The 21,784-nt window shown below is 38.7% G+C and overlaps 1 protein-coding gene and 1 long non-coding RNA gene across 2 annotated transcripts in view; both read left to right on the top strand.

Annotated features, from left to right (window-relative positions):
- Positions 1 to 611: 611 nt before the first annotated feature.
- LOC111608366 lies at positions 612 to 1,850 on the top strand. The gene is made up of 3 exons (XR_002752627.1): positions 612 to 835; positions 1,042 to 1,097; positions 1,493 to 1,850. It is a non-coding gene; the product is annotated as an uncharacterized LOC111608366 (long non-coding RNA).
- Positions 1,851 to 13,566: 11,716 nt separating this feature from the next.
- The window catches only part of LOC102220535 (globoside alpha-1,3-N-acetylgalactosaminyltransferase 1-like), a 33,579-nt gene continuing 25,361 nt past the window's right edge, over positions 13,567 to 21,784 (top strand). The window contains exons 1-3 of the mRNA XM_005804198.3: positions 13,567 to 13,704; positions 21,271 to 21,312; positions 21,495 to 21,635. Of these exons, the coding sequence (XP_005804255.1) occupies positions 13,643 to 13,704; positions 21,271 to 21,312; positions 21,495 to 21,635 (245 nt within the window). The 5' untranslated portion in view covers positions 13,567 to 13,642. The remainder of the gene's footprint in view (positions 13,705 to 21,270; positions 21,313 to 21,494; positions 21,636 to 21,784) is intronic.

Genomic DNA, 21,784 nt, shown 5'->3' with positions numbered 1-21,784 from the left:
GAAGTATGCTGCTGCCAGTCAGCTACCTCTCTGAGTTAGCAAATCAGCGAATCCAACTGGTTCGCTGACTTGCAACTGGGAGACAGTGTGTTTCGGTGTGAACCATGGAAGTACCAACCTCGAAGCTAATGAGAATGCATCATCAGATCGTTCACTCCCGAGTACCAATGCGTCACAAACATTCCGCCATCTTGGGGAGGTGCATACCTGTGTAGAAATAAGGTAATGTTTGTGTGAAATAAAGTACTATGAAATAGTTAAAGACTGAATATTGTGCATTTATAGTAAGTCACATTTGACATGAGTTTATTATCCTCTACGTTGTATCATTTGTTGTAATAAACTTTAAACTGTAAAGTAAAAACTGACAAGAGTATTGTGTGCACATTTAGACAATAAGTCTAAAATGTGATCGGGAATTTTTTGACACCTATTAAAACAAACTGCACTCAGTAGACAGATTTTTTTTTTTTTAAAAAACTTAAGTGGTATTTTATTTTTGTCCACTAGAGGGGGGTGAAACCCTAAATTACAGTTTTTATTGGTTGCTTTAATGTAGTTGTCAACTCATACTCAATTATTTCCCTAGACAGCGGCACTTATCGTCAAAGTGACCCATTTTGTTTGTAAAAGCTCTAACCGTGCCAAAACTTTAAAATGTGAAACACAAGCAAATATGGCCTTTAAACAGCACAGCTTGTGTAACATAGTTAAAATGGTTCAGGTTAAATCCTGCTAAAATGCACCATCTGCTGGTAAAACGGGGTATTGCATTCACCCTAGAAAGAGCGGGGTATTATGGGTAATCCTCAGAGCCATGAGGATCACTGTCGAGGTAACGTGTCTCTGCGATGTGATGAAGAAATATTATTTATAAAATATGTTTATGGTTTTCGTTTTTGCATATTATTGAAATATGTTTAATCCATGTTATGTTAGCTTTGCTATTATATTGTTTTTGTTGCGTTATAGAAATATTTAGTTCGTGAGAAAGTGTGGCGGGAATTTCCCGCACATTAACATTATGGCTCCTCCTTGCAGGAGTTTCTTTCATGCCAGAGACTGACTTTACCTCGGTGCCCATGTGTGAAATGCAGGTATGTTTTACTAAATCTCTGTAGCAGATGGCTTATAGAAGGCAATTTTATATTAATAGTTTTATATAGATATGGTTAATTAATGTTTTTGCATTGTTCCAAGATGCAAGTTCGTATAAGCTAAAATATAAAAATGGCATCTAGTGAATTAAATGTCAGCATTTTATTTTATTTTTCAGAGCATTTTAATTAATTGTGTTACTTTCTTTAAAAAGGACACTCACTGGTTGTTCTGTTGACGTAAACCAAATCCACTATACGATCACTGTAATTTTCAATTATTTTATTTTGGTTACTGTATTATGGGTAATCCTCAGAGCCATGAGGATCACTGTCGAGGAGTTTCTTTCATGCCAGAGACTGACTTTACCTCGGTGCCCATGTGTGAAATGCAGGTGGAGAAATAAAGAAAACAACTGATGCCAGATTGAGCTCCTAGTCATTCATTTCTGCACCAAGAAGCCACCAGATCCACATAGGCCACACTTGCAACCAAGTACATGAACTCATCCAGGCACACGTGCAGAAGAGGGGCGAAGAAGGCTTGAGCCCCTACCCCTTTTATTTTTGATGCCCTAGTGCCCTTTTTAGGGTTTTTTTTAAATATATGTAACCGATATTAGATATACGGGTGAAATTCTTGCTAAAATATGTTTTGTAAATATCTTTGTATGTATTTCATAATTGCCTTGTGATTAGTGGTGTTTGGCGCCCCCTACTGGTTGCCTATAAATGCGAGGGGAAATTGGAAATTCCACACAGACTGTTTGGCGCTCTGCTGTGGTAAGTCATCAAATCCGGTTCTCCTCTGACTAGTATTTGTGGTTTTGTTCGGGGACTAAATTGGAGTTTTGTTGCGGTACACAGAGTGACTGGTAGACCAGTAGGGGAGGCTAACAACTACCCATTACAGGTAAAAATGTCAGTAATTTAATGTGTCAGTTATGTTTGTCAGTTTGTCAGTTGTATTAGCCAGTTTGTCAGTTATGTTTGCCAATTTGTCAGTTTGTTTATTAGCTGTTTCCATGACGACGACATGGCCAACTTTGTTTTCTGTGAAGCACCAGAGGGTACTATTTAGTAATTTAATAATTCATTTTGATTGCTGTCTGTATTTATTTTTCTAAATTATTTCATTTATAAAAGAAAGACCAAATTGTATAAAATTCATTTTAAAGATGTATCATTAATCAAAACCACTATACGATCACATGTCAGAGAAAAATATATTGTTAAACTTCATTGTAATAATTATTTGTAAAACACAGACTGTTTTGCGCTCTGCTGTGAGTGACTGGTGGACCAGTAGGGGAGGCTAACTGCGCTGTTTGTGTCAACAAGTCATTACAGATAAAAAAATTAAACGACTTAAAATCCAACCAACAGTCCTCCGTGTGTGCATGACGGGACGGGTAATGGAGAAGCTGTTACATTGGTGCCGTGACCTTCGACTTCAATTAAGCTCATCGAACCTGTGACCGTCCTGTCTGCCACATCGGTTTTTGAAGACATCAGTTCACATTGTATATGGGTTCATGTTCACAGCTGACACAGTAGCATTACAGTGCAGTGTAAAGATATTTCTATACACTGAGAACCTTTGTGCGCCATTAGAGTAATATACTACACAAATTGTTTTGATTTGTTTTGTTTATTATTCGTTTATTCCAAGTTGGTGATTTTATTTGCTATTGTGTTTTGGATTCTGAAAATCTTTTCATTTGTTAAACTCCTGAACAATGTCCAATCAAAGTAACCACTGTTGGTTTAGCATACCCGTTAGTATTGGTAGAGGAAGAGGTGTGCTTGCTCCCATTCCTTTTTCTGTTGATAGTCCTGCTCCTAGTGGTCTTATGGCCTCATTAGATGAAATTCCTAGTGCTAGAGTCCATAATCCTGTTGACTATCATACCAGAACACCTATACCTAATATCACACCAACACCGAATCCTACTAGTGACAGTTGACCCAGACCCATATGACTACTGGCTGAGACTTAACAGAGCAGCTGACTTCGCCTCTGACTGCCTGAGAGAACAGGGCAAATCATTTGAAAACCCTGAGATGGAGGTGACACTTATGTTTTTTAGAAATTGTCCCTGTAAAAACCTGACTCACTTTCAGGTCCAAAACTATTGATAGGTGGACAGCGTGTGAAGTCCTGGAGGTGCTGAATGAGTACCATGCTGAGGTGAGCTGTAAAGAAACTTCTCCAGTGCACCACTAGAAGACAGTGGACATTAAAGTGCACAAAGCAGAGATGGGCCACGGCTTGGTCCCTACACACAACAGTCAGGAGTACTCCCAGACACACAGCCCTCAGTATGTCTCCCTGACAGATGTAATGTTCATGTTAGAGAAGGTTCTGCTGCATGGAGCCTCTGATCAGTCACATGTAAGAAGACGAACCGTAGCCATCTTGTTGATAAAAAACCATTCCGTTTACCCTACAGATGCATACCGCCAAGCCAGTATGAGAAACTGAGAACGACTCTGAATGAAATGGAAGAGAGAGGCATTATCCAGAAGTCAAACAGTGAGTATGCATCTGCACTCGTTCTGGAATGGAAACGAAATGGTGACCTCAGAGTCTGCACTGACTTCAGATGGCTGAATGCGAGAACTGTGAAGGATGCTTACCCACTTCCACATCAAGCTGATGCTTTGACTGCCCTTGGTGGTAATGCGTTCTTCTCAAAGATGGACCTGACATCAGGATTTTATAATGTTCCTCTTCACCCTGATGCAAAAAATATACAGCATTCTCATCCTCATTTGGACTACATGAATACAACCGCCTGCCTCAAGGCCTGTGCAATAGACCAGCTACATTCATGAGGATGGTGATGTCCAAATTCGGTGATGAGAACTTCACAAGCCTATTGTGCTATCTCGATAATCTGATGGTTTTTGCACCTACAGAGGAAACCGCACTCCATCGCTTACACATGGTTTTCTCCCGCCTTAAAGAACACAATCTTAAACTCGCACCCAAGAAGTGCTTCTTCCTAAGGCAGACTGTGAAGTTTCTTGGGCATGTCATCAGTGATAATGGTGTCCGAACAGACCCTGAGAAAGTGAAGGCCATAAATGACATCCAAAACACTGACATCATGCAGTCTGATGGAAAAACACTTTGTCCTAGCAAAATCAGATCTTATCTATGCATGGTGATGTACTATCAAAGCTTCATTGAGGCATGTTCTGCAAAGGCAAAACCACTGTTTAAGCTCACAGCTGGAGTGAATGCTCAAAACAAGCACAAAAGAGGTCGCAAACCTGTCAAAAAGAAAGGTCATGTGAAACTGACACCTGCTGATTGGACAGATGCATGCCAGACTGCTTTGGAGACACTGAAACATGACCTCATGACAAGTGTTACTCTAGCCCACCCAGATTTCAAGGCCCCATTCATTCCAGCTGTTGATGCATCCTTTGATGGGATTGGAGCTGTCCTGTCAACTACCGTCAACTACCGTCTGGTGGAACAGTAGCCAGGCCAGTCGCCTTTGCAAGTAGAACTCTTTCATGCTCCCAACTGAACTACTCTGCACACCACCTTGAATTTCTTGCCTTGAAATGGGCAGTATGTGACAAATTCCGCCATTGGTTGAAGGGCAGACACTTCACCATATGAACTGACAATAATCCATTGACATATATTCTGACCAAACCCAGACTTGACACGTGTGAACAGCTGTGGGTGGCAAAGCTTGCTGCATATGACTTTGACCTGAAATATATCCCTGGGCCAAAGAACATTGTTGCAGATGCCTTGAGCCGTGAGCTATTTGTCCAGTCATGTGTGGGTCATCGCCTCATAAATGAGCCTTAAACCTCTCTGTCGGACCAGGTCAACAGTGTGAATGACAGACTTGTACAGGATGTCTTCAGAGTGTCCAACAACTGACAAGCTGTTGTAGATGATGGTAGTGAGATGCCAAATGAGCCAGTCCAAGATACAGTTCCACCAAACACAAAAGGCTCAGTATCAGCAGAGGAAGTTGCTGCCATCCTCAATGTTTAGTCCAGCGGAGGTGAGAGCCATATGATGGGAACTGGTATTGACCCCAATTTTCTGCTGGATGAAAATCAGTCATCTGCATTCCCACAGAGCCAGCTTGTCAATTGGCAGGAGGCTGACGGCACAATCAGCAGAGCCATGTACTATGTATGGAGACATAGAAGACCTACCAAATGTGAAAGGGTTAATGAATCATGGAGCATGATTAAGCTGCTGAAACACTGGACCAGACTCACCATACAGAATGGCATGCTGTACAAGGCAAGGAAAGATCCTCACATGAATAAGAAAATCCTCCAGTTCATAGTACCTGATTCAATGAAGCAGAAAGTTCTCCATGGTCTCCATGATGCAGCGGGTCACCAAGGCCAGCACGGTACCTTGTCCCTGGCGAGGCAAAGATTTTTCTGGAGTGGATGGGCCGTGATATAATGAACTATGTTCGGTCCTGTCAGCGCTGCATTGTAGGGAAGACACCGGAACCACACAGCCGTGCGCCACTTCAAAACATAGTCACTACTGAGCCTATGGAATTAGTCTGCATAGACTTTTGGACTGCTGAGCAAGGGAACAAGTCTGTGGATGTTCTAGTTGTGACTGATCATTTCTACAAGATGGCACACGCCTTCCCCTGCAAGAATCAGACTGCCAAGGAAGTTGCTCGTCGTCTCTGGAACAACTTCTTTCTCATTTATGGGTTTCCTCGCCGTATACATTCTGACCAAGGGGCCAACTTTGAGACCAAGCTAATCAAAGAGCTTCTAGAGATGGCTGGGATACAGAAATCCCATACAACCATTCCCCATGGGGAATGGTGTCGCAGAGAGATTCAACAGGACTCTGGGAGACATGATCAGATCCCTTCCCCCTCAGCCAAAAGCAAAGTGGCCACAAATGCTGCAGCTACTAACTTTCTGCTATAACTGCTCAGAGCATTTATACAACAGGGTTCGCACCATTCTACCTGGTGTTTGGAAGGATCCCTCGTCTACCTGTTGATGTGATGTTTCAACATGCCCTCACCTATGATACTTTTGTCAACAACTCAGACTTTGTTTCTCACCTAAATAAAGATCTACACAAGGCTGCTCAGATTGTGCAGAAAAACAGTTTCAAGGAACAGACTCGCCATGCCAAGCTATACAACCGCAAGTTCAAGGGATCACCTCTCGTCATTGGAGACAGAGTACTGATTGCCAACAGAGGAGTGCCGGGGAAACGCAAGACTGCAGACAAGTGAGAATCTACTCCTTATTAGGTCATATCAGTCAAGCCTGATATCAATGTCTACAAAGTTAAGGATGTCCTAACGGGCAGAGAGAGAGTTGTCCACAGAAACCTGCTACTCTCTGTTAACTTCTTGCCATGTGAGAGTACTGAGGACCATGAATCTGACAGTCCTGCTGCTACACATGGAAGTGGTCTATGTCCAGATGTACCTGATGTAATGGAGGACAGTGATGTCCACACAGTCAACTGGCTGATACAGTCCGGCGATGATGGAACCCGTTCAGATGATGACGACTCACTTGACCGGGGATCCTGTGCTGCCCAGTCTGACTCTCTCTCAGTAGTTACATCCAGTCCAACCAGTCACCCGATTCCTGTCCACAATATTGGCCACTCAATAGTCGATGATGTAGAAGATCCAAAACATTGGCCACACATGGTAACAACCCCTACCAGCTCTGTCCATCCAGACGTGCCCTCTCCTGGCAAACTCCTCATAGACGTTGAAGCCAGACAGCTGCTCCAGACGGTGACTGTTCAGACACTGCCATTCCAGACTCCTTAACTCAGATTGTTTCCACACAGCTGGACAGTCGTATTCTTAGGGACCGTAGTTCCATTAGGCCCCCCAGATGTCTTATTTGTGAGATGAACAATCAAACAGTAGATGAGACTTCTTTATCTGCCGTATCTGTTAGTTCCCTGATTCAGTTTTTTCAAATGCATTTTCAGTTTAAGTAACAGAGTTAGGACAGTGTTAAGCATAGAAGTGCTTGAGTATTACTTTTAGGATCACAGGAACATTGTTTACATTTCAGAGGCGTAATGGGCACCTTTCAGTCTGTGTTTAGCTAGGAGTTTGATCGCCTTCTTTCTTTACATACTCCTTTTTGGGAGAGTTTTTTCACTGATAAGTATACCCAGTTTTGTTCCTAGTGTTGCACACTTTCTTTTTGTTTTTCCCTTAGTACACCCATTTTTTTTATTTGTTTGTTTGTTTTGTTTGAACCGAAGCATTGCTTTTTATATTTAGCAGAAATATAATTTTTTTTTATATTATAAAATTTATAATATAAAATAAATTTCAGGGGGGTGTATGTAACCGATATTAGATATACGAGTGAAATTCTTGCTAAAATATGTTTTGTAAATATCTTTGTATGTATTTCATAATTGCCTTGTGATTAGTGTTGTTTGGCGCCCCCTACTGGTTGCCTATAAATGCGAGGAGAAACCGAAAATTCCACACAGACTGTTTGGCGCTCTGCTGTGGTAAGTCATCAAATCCGGTTCTCCTCTGACTAGTATTTGTGGTTTTGTTCGGGGACTAAATTGGAGTTTTGTTGCGGTACACAGAGTGACTGGTAGACCAGTAGGGGAGGCTAACAACTACCCATTACAGGTAAAAATGTCAGCAATTTAATGTGTCAGTTATGTTTGTCAGTTTGTCAGTTGTATTAGCCAGTTTGTCAGTTATGTTTGTCAGTTTGTCAGTTGGTTTATTAGCTGTTTCCATGACGACGACATGGCCAGCTTTGTTTTCTGTGAAGCACCAGAGGGTACTATTTAGTAATTTAATAATTCATTTTGATTGCTGTCTGTATTTATTTTTCTAAATTATTTCATATATAAAAGACCAAATTGTATAAAATTCATTTTAAAGATGTATCATTAATCAAAACCACTATACGATCACATGTCAGAGAAAAATATATTGTTAAACTTCATTGTAATAATTATTTGTAAAACAGACTGTTTTGCGCTCTGCTGTGAGTGACTGGTGGACCAGTAGGGGAGGCTAACTGCGCTGTTTGTGTCAACAACTCATTACAGATAAAAAAAAAAATTAAACGACTTAAAATCCAACCAACAGTCCTCCGTGTGTGCATGACGGGACGGGTAGTGGAGAAGCTGTTACATACATATATTTGCAATTTTAAAAAAATGTTTATCTGTATGTCAGAAGGCCTGCTTGTGTCCCTCAGCAATAATATTTAGCTAAATATAATAATTTAGCTAAATAAACTAGTCTGGCTGCCTTCAGTCTAATGACTCTCAGTTTCTCTGCCTCCATGTTGTTCAGAACCGGATCCATGCGGAGGAGGAGGGCGGATCTGTGCCCTCTAACTATCAAATTATGGGCAAGAATATTTTTTCATACACTGGTTTGTGAATAAAAACGTAGGTCTGATGTTGACGTTAGAAAAACTGTTTCTATTTTCGTAATTGTCCTTGCAATAAGTGGGGGGGGGGGGGGGGGAAACCCACCTCGCCCCTAAACACAGAAATGCTTCGGCTGCAAAGAAACTTCTGACTTTAACTTAATCATTCTGCTAAAGGCCCGGTTCACTACAGGCAGTCTGAGTCCGTCCCACCGACATATATGAAGAATGTCTGTCTTTATATCAGACATCCTGATATAAGACACGGTACCGACTGTCACTGCGAGTCGCAACGCACCTCAAAGCCTCGGTATCACCTGGTGCCACCTGGTACCACCTGCTCACTGTTCGCTCTGCTTCTCTTTAACGTTACTACCAGGCGGGTTAAAGCCGCTGCTGACGGGATCTGGGCTGGAGGTTCGCGGCTGTAACTAGAAGTTATTGCAGAACCTCAAGTGTTAAAGGAAGATTCGGCCCAGAGCATTTAGAGTTCATAAAATAAACATCAGAGAAAATACTGTAGCAATAATTAGAACCGCAGCATAAAGCCAAACATGCCACAATTAAATGAATCAAAATGTCTCCAAAGCATCGGCGGACTGGCATAGGGGCCACCGGGGGATTCCAGGTAGATTCCAGGTAGATTCCAGAGCGCATCGCAGCAGCTGTTCATGCAGGGCCGGCCAGAGGTAATATGGGGCCTTAGACAGATCCCCCCCCCCCCCCCCCCCCCCCCCCCCCCCCCCCGCCAAACCTCAGCATCACTAACAGTGTTTAAATGTAGATAAGGAGACGTCTGTGAGAGGGAGTTTAAAATTGAGTCTCGATGTTTATTATTGGCCGAGTTTAAAATCAATCACTGATTATTGGTTATTTGATGTGATGTATTTGTGAACAAACCCACTTCAAGCATAAAGATTACACCATATTGTAGCCATGGTAACAGAACAATCAAACTATCAACATGATTCTTTAAACTTTTACAAAGTAAACTTCCTAATTAAATCCTAAATGTAAAAAAAAATTCTCAGCTAAATGCATTAAATAAAATTTAACAACATTGTCATTCTCTATAAATGATGCTACAGGTTTAGATCTATGGTCTGTGTTACAATTAAACCATTTCTCTGAATTTCTGAAGGGCCCTATTAGCAGCTACTGAGTTTTCTTTGCCTTGATATCCCAGTTTTACAATTCTAGGTCTCAGAGGTGCTAACATCAAACTATTATATAAAGTTAACCCCTTTGAGTTTTTTGATCTATAAATCAGTCTGCAGCCAAGTTGTTCTAGAGGTTAAATAGATATTATTAGGGCTTAATTAGTAAAATGGCAGAAAATTTGCTTATTTCATAACTTCATAACCAGCGACTTTCTCTCCTCTGGTCTGTTTAACAGCTACAGTCTGCTGACAGTCGACATGTCAGCAGCAGAAACAGCAACTTTATACCTGTTGGGGAAAATAAACTACATTTGCTTTGCATTGTCCCCATGATGGCAATGATATAGTAGGATCCAATTCATTTCTTGATTAATATGGGTTGTTGCTATGTTGTTGTGCGGTGTTTTTGTTCTATGTGCCCTTTTTAACTTTGAGCCCCCGCTCCTCCAAAGGGCTCTGCGCGGCCCTGTTAGCTATATTTAGCTAACATATAAGTTTGTAAGTTAAATATTCGGTTTATAAGTTAAATATTTAGCTTCTGAATAAAATATGCACGTTTTGTAACTAAATATGACATGTGAACTAAATGTTTAGTTTGTGAATTAAATATTTAGTTTTAAGCAAACATATTTCACTTTTAAATATTTACCAACTTACACATTTAGTTGGTTTGTAAACTAAATATTACGCTTCTTAATATTGCTGCTTCTTACAATAGGATGGGTGAGTAAATGGCACCCCAAATACTCATCCCCAGACTGAAAGACAGCAGCGCTCCTGCACCATTTAACCGCGCCATCTGGAAACAGGAAACGGGTCGCTCGCTCCGGTTTCTCCGTTCAACAGAAGCAGCTCAACTCCGCCGCAGCTAGAACAGCAGAGAACTACATTACTAAATGTTAAATGTCCACATCTTTCCAGAGCTACACGGGGGTTGAACCCAAGCAACCGCGGTGCGCATTTTACCCGCAGCCACCTTTTGCCAAAAAGCCTGTTGAGCGGACACTGAAGTCAGTTTCTTATTCGTAGGTGGAACAAAAGACCACGTTTGCTTCCAGAGAATGTTAATCATCCTCTTTAATTCATGGCATTTATATTGATGAGAACTAGACAGGATTATTCTTGAATAAAACTTTTGTTGTTGTGTCAAACTTTTATTGTAGTGGACAATATTATTATTATTCATTTATACTATATGTGATCTCATAACATTGGAATTAAAAAAAAAAAATTATAGTTTATTTAAAGACAGAATACTGGCTCCACAAGCAACCGTCCTTGATTTGGTCAAGTGCAATTTAGATAACTCGGATGTATTTTTGTATCTTGTAAGCAGAAATGATAGGACAACTTAAGCAGAAAGCCTTTGGTGAAGCTACGATCCGGTCGCCAACTTCCGCCTTGTCCTTATGTGAGTTCGAGGGGTGAAAAAGTGCTGATCATTGTGATGTTTCATTGTGAGTTCTTGTTTTCTGGTACTGCGTGTTGCTGTTAAACCACAGCCGACTTGCAATCGTCATCTCAAGTGTTAAATAATGTTGTAGAAGTTAATTAAAATACAAAACGTGGGAATTGCTTCATGATACAGATATGAATGAGCTGCTGTCAAATAATTTGACAAATGCCTCCCAGCACTTTTTCTGAGTTTCTCTTCTCTTTATTGAGCTTTGGTAAGTGAAAGTTCGTTTCTCCCTTTTTTTTTCCCCTTCTTCTGCTTTCAATAGATAGTAACTTTATCTTCTTCTCAGATCTTTGCCTCTCTTATCATTACCTTCAGTCTGTTTACTCCCCCAGAATCAGATCCAAATACAGAGAAGCAACATTAAGATCCTGTGCTCAACTAATCTGCACTGTAAAACCTAGCAGGACATCTTAAAAACAGAAATAAGTAAAATTGCTGAAATTTACAAAACTATCAAGAAGTTAAACTCAAAAATGAATTTTTAAAGTAATAACTGAGTTGTTTTAAGTGCAGCAGAGGTTTTGGAGCTTCTTAAATTGTGATAAATATTTCAACTTTCATTTTCATTAAAGTTGACTTTATATCTAAAGCGAAAGCCCTACTAAGCATGGACTGCTTTATATATTATTGACTTTACTTCTTCTCTATAAATCAGAATGTGGTCAGCAAGTAAAATTAAAAATGGTGCATCCAAATATTTTTTTATGATCCCTACAGAGAACGAGTTGATGTCATACCAAACGAGCTAAAACACCTTAAGGCTACCCCTAACTGGAAAAGTCCTGAACTCCTGATACAATAATTGAATTTGGTCTTGTTTCAGAGTATGCAATAGTGTTCAAATATCCAATTTGGGGGGCTTTATTGTAAAAAACATTACAAACTCTGCATGATTTGTCTTTCACTTCAAAAATATGCACTACTTTATGTTAGCTTATCACATGAAATGGCAACAGAATACATTCAACTTTGTGGTTGGAGAATGAAAAGATATGAAAACATTATGTAAATATTTGAAAGGCCTTAAATGTGAAACTTCAGCTCAAACGATTTAAACAATATAGTTACCAATTGTGCGATGAGGAAACTGTAGTCAAACACATCCAGCGTAGCATGAATTCATCATCATCATCAATTACATTTAACCAGTGGTGGCTGGTGGTGATATTTCAAGAGTGGGCTAAAAAAAAATGAATATATATTTATATATATGTATATAAAAAATATTTTTCTTTGTTTTATTCCAATGAGAGACTCATCCAATTTGAAAAATAAGGAGAAAACCTGCTATAGACAACCATAAAAAAACAACCATGGAAACATCCCAAAGACCAATTGCATAGAGCCTGCGCAGTTCTCCAAATTAATTCCCCAACACTGAACACAATCACACTGATAAAATGAAACAAGATACAATATGTTTTTAAATGAGCCCTACTTTATTTAAAGAGAAACTCACTCCATCGACTTTTCTGGGACGCAAAAAGGTTAAATAATCCACCTGGTTTATGCTAATACTGCTCGCCATCGCTCCTCCTCAGTCTACGCCCACACACGCTAGAGCTCGAGGCAAGTCCATCCTGATTGGATGAATCCTGTGGCCGCGGGCTGACCCCAATGAGCCGCCATCCCAGGGGGCGTGGCTAGAGGCCTGTCAATCATTCTGAGCCGCGACAGACAGTAACACTGAGTGGGGTAGTCAGAAGTCAGTCCTTCGGAAACACGCAGGGATTTTCACCTGGCGGTTTGACACCAGGTTTGTTGAAAATGTAACAAAATGTGAATTATTTTTAAATAGTTATTTTTAAGTTGTTTATTTTAACAACATTATTGTAAATGTCAGGGAGGGCTTAGCCCTACTAGCCCACTGATACCACCGGTCCCTGCATTTAACTCCCACTGTGAAATATCACTCATTTTCATAAAAGCAAATCCATTCATAGCTTTTCTTTTTTTCTTTTTCATCCTGCTGGTTACAGAACACTTATGTTTTGTTTCTGCTGCAGCACTTCCCGAAGCATTAAAAGAAGAGTCTTGGAAATTTGTAAAATAATAATTTTTGAAGCCACGTTATATTTTGGAGCTCCATAAAAACATGTTTGACTTCTTGTTTTTTTAAATGTTGCAATTTATCATGTGATGCTTATTTACCATTAAATGCATTTAAAAATATATTTTGAAAAACATTAGGTCAGATAAAACAGGTTTTAATCCCGACAAACTAGTTTGAAAGACAATCTTCTTGCTTTTTCCATTTGGTGATTTTGTCAACAGTGATCATGTTTCTTTCCCTTTTCAGTCATTTCTGTGCAGCTTCCTGATGATAATGATGACGATGATGAGAACATCCTCCCCTGGCCTTGTGTTTTTGTCCCGCCCTATGGAAACTGCTATGTGTTAAACTGTTTACCTCCCACCCCTTGTCGGATAGGAAGTCCCTGCAAGAACCTGCGCATCTCTCTTCAGTTTCTGCTCGACGCTTTCGATTCTCGTCAAACGGATTGAAAATGCAGCGGAACATCACCAAGTCCCACATCTTGATCGCGGTCGGTTTTATTACCGTCCTGGTGTAAGTGTTTGACATTTTCTTGATTATTTTTGACGTAGTGATGAAAGAAAAGTACAAAAAAGGAAGACATAAAGGCTTTAACGAATAAGAACATTGCGTATTTGATATAAAAGTGTCTTATTTTTCATAGTTCAGAATATCATGCGAAGAAGGCGAAAATGTGCTGCACATATCCGTTAAATCTGGACGTTAAAGTATAAGAATATTTATTTGTGTGAACGACGGTGCGTCGCGTCATGCGGCCGCCTCATAAATATCCTCCTTCTCTGAAGAACTTTCGGATCTAGTTACAGCGAATCATTTAGTAGTTAAACTTGGTTTGTATTCATTTTAACTTTTAGACATATATCCAACCCTTTGCTCTTTGTATTACGGGAATAACACATGAGAAAATATAATGCATCCCGTTATGTCCGGGGTTAAAAGAGACCTGCTACGCTTCGAATTGCGTCGCTTAAAGGCTTTTAATTTTTTTAAAGTGAAATTCAGTGTGAAGTGTTATCAAGTTGTAAAATTGTAAATATATTGTCAGCACCACTAAGAACGGAAGCGCTACACCGGAATTTCTGGAGATAAAAAAAAACTGCGAAAAATTATAATCACTTGCAAAGAGCTAAAAAAGTAGAAAATCCAAGCGAATGTGTTGCTATCAGGGAAAAATGCTGAGTTAAGTTTTTCCTTGTAAGTGTACGGCAGTTTAAATATAAATATTATATTTAAATTGCTTCCTTGTGGGCTAAAGCAGACTCCATTGTTTTGTGTATTGTACTGTAGGGTCAAAGCAATTCTCTGAAGCTGTTCCTTAGAAATGGGTGTGCTGTATGCTTTTTCTCCCGTTTCTTTTTTGTTTGTTTTTTTGTATCTTGTAAAACTCTCACATAAGTAACTTATGTCCATGAGTTACTTATTTGCAGTTTAGCTGACGTGAAACTGTGATCCCAGTGAAGTAATGATAGTTTAAATGGCTTTTCTTAAGCAGTTTTGGTTTGCTCAGTCTGACTGTTACCAGACAATCAGACTGTCTGGTAACAGCCACAGCTCATTTGACATAATTAAGATCTTGCAAAAGTAGTCACACCCTTAACTTTTTCACATTGTATTTTGCTGGCATTCCTGAACCAACATAAACTAAGTACATTATTGTGAAATAAAAGTGAAGTGATGCAACGTTTGATTTTTTCCCCCCTATTGCTATAGTTCTGAAGAGTGTGGTGTGCATTTTGGTCAGACCCCACTTACTATGATACTCTTAAATAAAATACAATCCAATTAATCACTTAATAAACTGAATTCACCTGTGTGAAGCGCGACCTCACTAAAACACATAAACATCTCAGAGGTGAGATACAAAGCCTATTCATGTGTGAAAAAACAGCGTCATGAAGATTAAGGAACAGTTTGAATGCATCAAGAAAACTATAATTCAACTAGAAACTTGGATGTACTCAAAATATCAGGAGCCCTGGATTCAGATACAAAGCAACACGTCCTCCTAGAATGTTATAATTTGTAAAAACAAGCATAAATGCTAAATTTGGCATTTACTTTTGTCTAAGGAAGCAAACATTTAAGCAACCACTGCCTTTTAGTTTTGTTTTTGTTTGGAGTAAGCCCTTTTAAAACATCACAGATGAAGAAATTACCTTTTGTATCAAACTCTCTTCCAGAAAAAGCAGACCGAGGGTAATTCCTACCGTAGTTTTACTAGCAAAGTATTTCGTGGTACCTACTCGGAAATGGGTGGTGGCTAGATCAAATATCCATCAGCTGAATTCCATTTGAATAACTATTTAAATATAATGATACTTACTTATAAGTAGCATTATATGCTAATATAGTTATTCTACTCCTTCCTTTGGCAAATGTTCAATACTTCACAGCTTCGACTATGAAAGATTATTATACAGATCATCCTGTGTGGTTCACAGGGAAACAATGAGATTTTGGAATGCTATATAAGCTTAAGTGTTAAAATTATTTAAAGACTATTAGTTGAAAAATAGCTTTCTTACAACAAACAGACTACTTGACCTTTGTATGTGTGTTCCTGCTGCACAATGGTGTGAGTGGCTTGCAGCCTCAGTCTGAAAACATGGGATTTTTTCTACAGTATTCATGTAAATTTTTGCCATCAAAATATGGGAGAGGTAAAAGACAAGTTTGCACCTCTGTCCCCTTTCTTTTGAAAGTGAGGCAAGTTGTTCCTCTTGCATTATCATGTTCAGGAACCTGTGGGTGTAACTATCAGATCTCTGTTGTTAGTGTTGCTGTTAGATACAGATTATCTCCAAATATTTTAAATAAGTCTTCCATGGAGAATATTCTGTTCATATCAATGGTGGTCAGCACATTACGAACATTTACAGCAATTGACTTAAAAATAGAAACATAATTCTTCCATATCTAATTGGGAAAGTTGAGCCGCCCAGGCTTTTGTGTCGATATAATCATCTTCTGACTATGTATCAATCTTTCACCGGCTCATATCTTCTGTTTTGTACCTTTGCATTGCCATCCTAAGACTACTGATAATAAAAATTGCTCAATCTTACATGTAATTTAATTATGTCATTACCTGCACACGATTGCCATTTATTGCCCTAGTTTAGCTCTTAGGGCTCTTAAAATATGTGAGATGATACAAATGAAACCAAAATAACTAGGGCAATAGTTATTTGCCCTAGTTATAACTAGCAGTTTAAATATTTATATTTAAACTGCCCTAGTTTAAATATTTATATTTAAACTGCCGTACTGTCTACCTTTTCCTGGTAGACATGATTTCGTGGAGATGCATAGTCATATATTTTAAAGTGGACAATAAGTAGAAAGTTAAAAATTATTTCAAATTATCAGCTGTCAAACCAGGTATTAATGTATGCTCAGCCAGTGGGAGATATCCCACTTTACGAGCCGAGAACAACATGCTGGGACAGGAAGTTGGGAAAGAATCCAGTCTTACAGAGAGCAAGCTGGTTATTGGTTTGTGAAAAGTGCTTCTTTGGCAGTAAGCCACATGTTCAGTGTTCACAGATCATCCTTTCTTATGGAAATGTCAGTGTTCAAAATGATTGAGAATAGGTAGCAAATGACAGAAACATCATATGATCCTTTTGCTCCGTTTTTTGTAAACCTTTTTACTACATTTAAGTAGAAAATGTAGGCAACTTAAACTCTCATCAAGTTTTCCTCCATTCTTTTGTTTTGATTTTAGCATTCACTCCTTTTGGATAGGAGTGTATCAGGGTCAACCAACTTTTAAAAAATGGCCTGCTTGACCTTGAAAACAAAAAATAAAAAAAATAAAACGTCTTTTCTACTGTAAAGAAAAGAAACCCCAGATCAGTATTCAGTGGAAATGCTGTTCTATTGTCTACACATTCTACTGCAAGGTTGTGGAAGATTTTAAAATGACCTTTGTGTTTTCTCTACTACCAGAGAGTGCAGGTTGTTGTTACACGTAGCACATAAAACTCAGTGTAAGAAATTCCTGAAGCTCCTGCAGCTACTTGCCTGTTTACAGCCTCCCTCACCAGTATAATTGTAGTCTTTTTATCAAGTTTTTGCAATCTCGTATTCATATAATGTTGTGGAACTTTATCTCCTGATTCATAGCTTTTCAGAAAGGGAGGTTTTTTATGTAGCACTTCTGGAAACAATGCCTGTAGCTAAGTTTAAATACCTCTGCTCAAAGTTTGTTGAACAAGAGTGGAAAAAAGGAGAACTGTACATGTAATGCTAAGACAGTTTCCACTGTATTTATTAGTGTAGGCTATATAAAAGGTAGATTTTGTGTTTTAACGATTAAAATAGGCAGGTATAAGTGTCCACTGTAATGTGGAAAAGTCAGGAAAAATACAGGGATACCTAAACTTTATGCCAGTTTCTCCACACTCAGCGACTCATCGTCCAAAATTAGGGATAAAAGCTCAAAAACATGGTGGAGGAGAATTGTCTATTTAGTGATTAACAATTGTGATAACCACTTCACAAAACAGATTTACTCCAGTGATTAAATTGGTAGTTTCCAACTGGACATTGTTTTGATCTCTGGCTTTCCCAGTCTACAATTAAAGAGTTTTGGTGAAAATTTTGGAGCTTGGATGCACTTATTGGTTTGTTGCTATCTATATGTAAGCATAGAAAAACAGGCTACTGGAAGAATACCATTTTAATTAATGAAAAATGACATAAAAAAACAGTAACTTGGATGCTGTATTTCTAAGGTCCAAGCAGCAAAAACAGCCTCATTGCTACATTATCGAGACAATGAGAATAAAATATAAACATGTAGACAGCTTAAAGACAAGCAGAGCCAATCTAAAACACAGTGATTCAAAGTTGAGTTTTCACATGCTGCCTAACTATCTTTTTCAGTTATTGCAAAATCCGGGAGGCATTAGTGAAATGGCTTCTTTCAAAGTTCACTTCCTATAAACACATACAGTACTGGAGAGGACTTTTTTTATATCACACAAGAAATGCTATAAAACAAATGTTTAACCAGAGCAAGTTTTTGCTCATCTATTTCAAGGTAGTTTGTGATTTCCCACCACACACAGCTAAATGGCAGTTTGTGAAAATATTACAAGATATTCACAACTAGCCTGTGTTTTGTGACTCAGAATAACAGAAGTAAAGTCATTGGGCAGCATGTAAAGTGTGAATTAAACAATATTCATTACATGTATGAGCAAGAGAAGGCAGTTCTGCAAAAATGTCCTGTCCTGTCTTTCACTGGTATCAGCATTACAAACTTAGCCCTATGTGGTCATCATTAGAAAAAAACATTAACTTACCCAAAAACATTGTTGTAGCAGATAATCAATGCTTTATCTTTTCAGGGTGCTAACTTTTGTCTTTCAGTTTCTTAGATGTGCAAATGGTGTCAGATGATAATTAAATATTTTTTTTTCTTTTATAAGAAAACATTTCAGTTCATTGAACATTTTGGTGAGTGTCTTAAAGAAAAATATAATAAATGTGCATCTATGGATATACACTGAAGGCCAAAAGTTTAAATGCAAGATGGCATTTTTACAAAGAACAGTCTTAGCTTCACTGATATGCTTTACACCCAAAATAATTCTTATAGCAAAAAATCCCTTTTGAGAAAAGACAGTTTACTGTATTTATGTACTCTGGTTTTTCTTGCTGATATTCTGTGTTCCTCACAGTAGCTTCCTCTGGCTTTAAAAACAGCATGGCAGATGTTTGACTCAAAGTCAGGACTCTGGGTGGGCCTCTATAAAAGGCTAATCATAAATCCAGTGGGTTTAAACTTTGGGCATTCTGGGAATCAGAAGAATGTTTGCAGAAATGTTGTTTCAAGCGTGGAGGGAATGGATAGTGGGATAATAGAGAGCATGGCTGTGTCATAAGGTGCAGTTGTGGGGTGGTGAGGCTGACGCAGAAGACCCAGATTGAAGATGATTTAATGGTAAAATTCTATTATGAAATCCAAAATCCAGGCAGCGAAGATAAGCCGGCACTTAACGCTCAGACCTGGTAGCAACTGGTCGAATAGACAGCTTGACAAGACAGGTACAACAAGGACCCGACAAAGACACAGAAACACAGGTGGCATTAAATACACAGAGGGTAATCACGGAACGAGACACACCTGGGAACAATCAAGGGGTAGACAAGACAACACGGAGACTCAAGACACAGAAACCCAAAATAAAACACACAGAAAAACTCACATCAACACAGAGAAAACCCAATCCTGACAGGCTGAGCCCTGGTTCTTTCCTCTGGATTTGCATATTTGAGTGGCATAGTGATGATTTTAAGATAAGAAATTCAGTCCTGGGCGTGCCGTGGTGGCGTAGCGGTTAGCGTGACCCGTATTTGGAGGCCTTCAGTCCTCGACGCGGCCGTCGCGGGTTTGACTCCCGGACCCGCATGTCTTCCCCCCTCTCCTTCCCTGTTTCCTGTCAGCCCACTGTCATATAAGGGACACTAGAGCCCACAAAAGACCCCCTGGAGGGGTAAAAAAAAAAGAAATGCAGTCCTGTGGACGACCTAAAAACAGTGTAAAACAAGCAAAGTTGTTTGGTTTTCTAGGATGAACAAATTATATGCCAGTTTCAGTACATTGGTTTGTTTTGCAGGTAGAAAATAGAAGGTGGAATGGACAAAATAGCAATGAGTAGGAATAGTTAGTGAAACAGTAAAATGATCTGTATGTAAATTGCACAATATTTACAAGTTAACCATTAATGTCTATAAAGATCAAAATATAAACCACTTTTACTCCAAAATGTTTAATAATAAATTTCCTTACATTGGCTCCCTGTAGCTTAGAGAATATACTTTAAACTGTTGCTAGTTTATACATTTCTGAATGGCTTAGCACCATGATACTTTAAGGATCTGTTGTTGTTGTTGTATCAACTTCTCAAATCTCACTTCTCTTTTCTTCACTTCACTTTATTTTCCCACGTTCTTTGTTTATTGTGTTATGATTTTATCATGTAAAGCACTTTTAACCTTGTTACTGAAATGTGCTATAAAAATAAACTTTGACTCGGGCGTGCCGTGGTGGTGTAGGGGTTAGCACAAGCCATGTTTGGAGGCCTTGAGTCCTCGTCGCGGGTTCAACTCCCGGACCCGACGATATTTGCTGCATGTCTTCCTTCCCCGTTTCCTGTCATATAAGGGACATTAGAGCCCACAAAAGTCCCTCTGGAGGGGTTATAAAAATAAACTTCGACTTAACGTAATATAAATGTGATAACTTTTCTTGTAGTCACACTCTTGTTCTAATAATGAGCAAGAGCCAGCTGTCCAAACTCCCTGTGAGTTTTAAAAGTTTTACATTCATAGGGATGTAAGTATTAAAAAATATAAAAAATCTTCCTCATTATAGGAGAACCACAATTCAGGCATAAATTCATTGAGTTTCTAAAAACTACTTGACTGGATTTTAAAAAATAAACTCAGGAATTGTGTTATGAAAATCCTTTATTACTATCCATTTTGTATGGATATATGGATGTGTAGCCCTTCTGTCTGTCTCAGGTTCAGTAGGTCGACTTCACAACAGAAACATTCAGGTTTAGTGTATTTACATTAACAAAAGAGGAAATCAAGTTGGTGGTTAACATCAGTCCAGCAGCTTCTGCCTCTACACATTAAATAAAATACAATAAATAACCTTAAACAAACTACAGAGCAATATCTCCCAATGAGCAGTTAGCAGCAGTTAATGTTTGTAAAATTAAACATAGCTAAAATGGACAATATTAATAATGAAAACAATTAAAAACATATACAAAACATGGGAAAATTCCTCTTGAAACACTGTGTATTATTAAATTAGTCTAAAATATATGTAAAAAAATAATATTTGTGACGAAAACACAGAGCTGATCCTGATACGTACCACAGGTACAAATAGCAACAGAAGAAGGGGGGAGGAGCTGTCAGTTACCGGTTGCTATGGTAACCACCAACTGCCAAGAGCAGCCTAACAGAACCTAAAGCACCAATAAATGTCTGAAGAAACAACTTGTTGATTATAAAAAATAATATGATATTGGTTTCATTATGTCTTCACAGATTGGCATATGGCTACTTCAGAGAAAGCTTTTCATCTATCAAGTGAGTACTAAAAACATTAGCTAGCATTACACTTTTTAAAAATATAATTAAACACTGTTAGAGATTTCCACTGAGTCTGTCAATGCCTGACTGTTCAACAAATCTCATGACCATTTTGTATCTCTTTCATCCAATTCATTTTGCCACGTAATTTGAAAATGTGCTTTCGTTTTCCTTTAAAGCTTTTGCAAGCCGTGTGTTTCCTCTGAGAAGGACTTATTTGAATTGGAAAATAAGTCTGATGAGATAAATAACAAGGACAAGGATGGGCAGTGCGAGAAAGGCAGCACGAAGGTGTACGAATCATGGATAATGGAATCAGGGTAAGAAGTCATTTTTTGTTGTACATTGTTGTTCAACACTATTATGGTTTATTATGGCTAAAAAATGTGCTAGAGCTTTAAACACCATATTAAGCACCCACCAATCTATTATATACAGTATATCTACTCATTCTTGTATAGTATAGGAG

The sequence above is a fragment of the Xiphophorus maculatus genome, chromosome 4 (genome assembly GCF_002775205.1).
Source record: "Xiphophorus maculatus strain JP 163 A chromosome 4, X_maculatus-5.0-male, whole genome shotgun sequence".
Classification (NCBI taxonomy): Eukaryota; Metazoa; Chordata; class Actinopteri; order Cyprinodontiformes; family Poeciliidae; genus Xiphophorus; species Xiphophorus maculatus.
The sequence above is the reverse complement of the archived record's forward strand: the minus strand, read 5'-3'. Positions and strand labels throughout refer to the sequence as shown.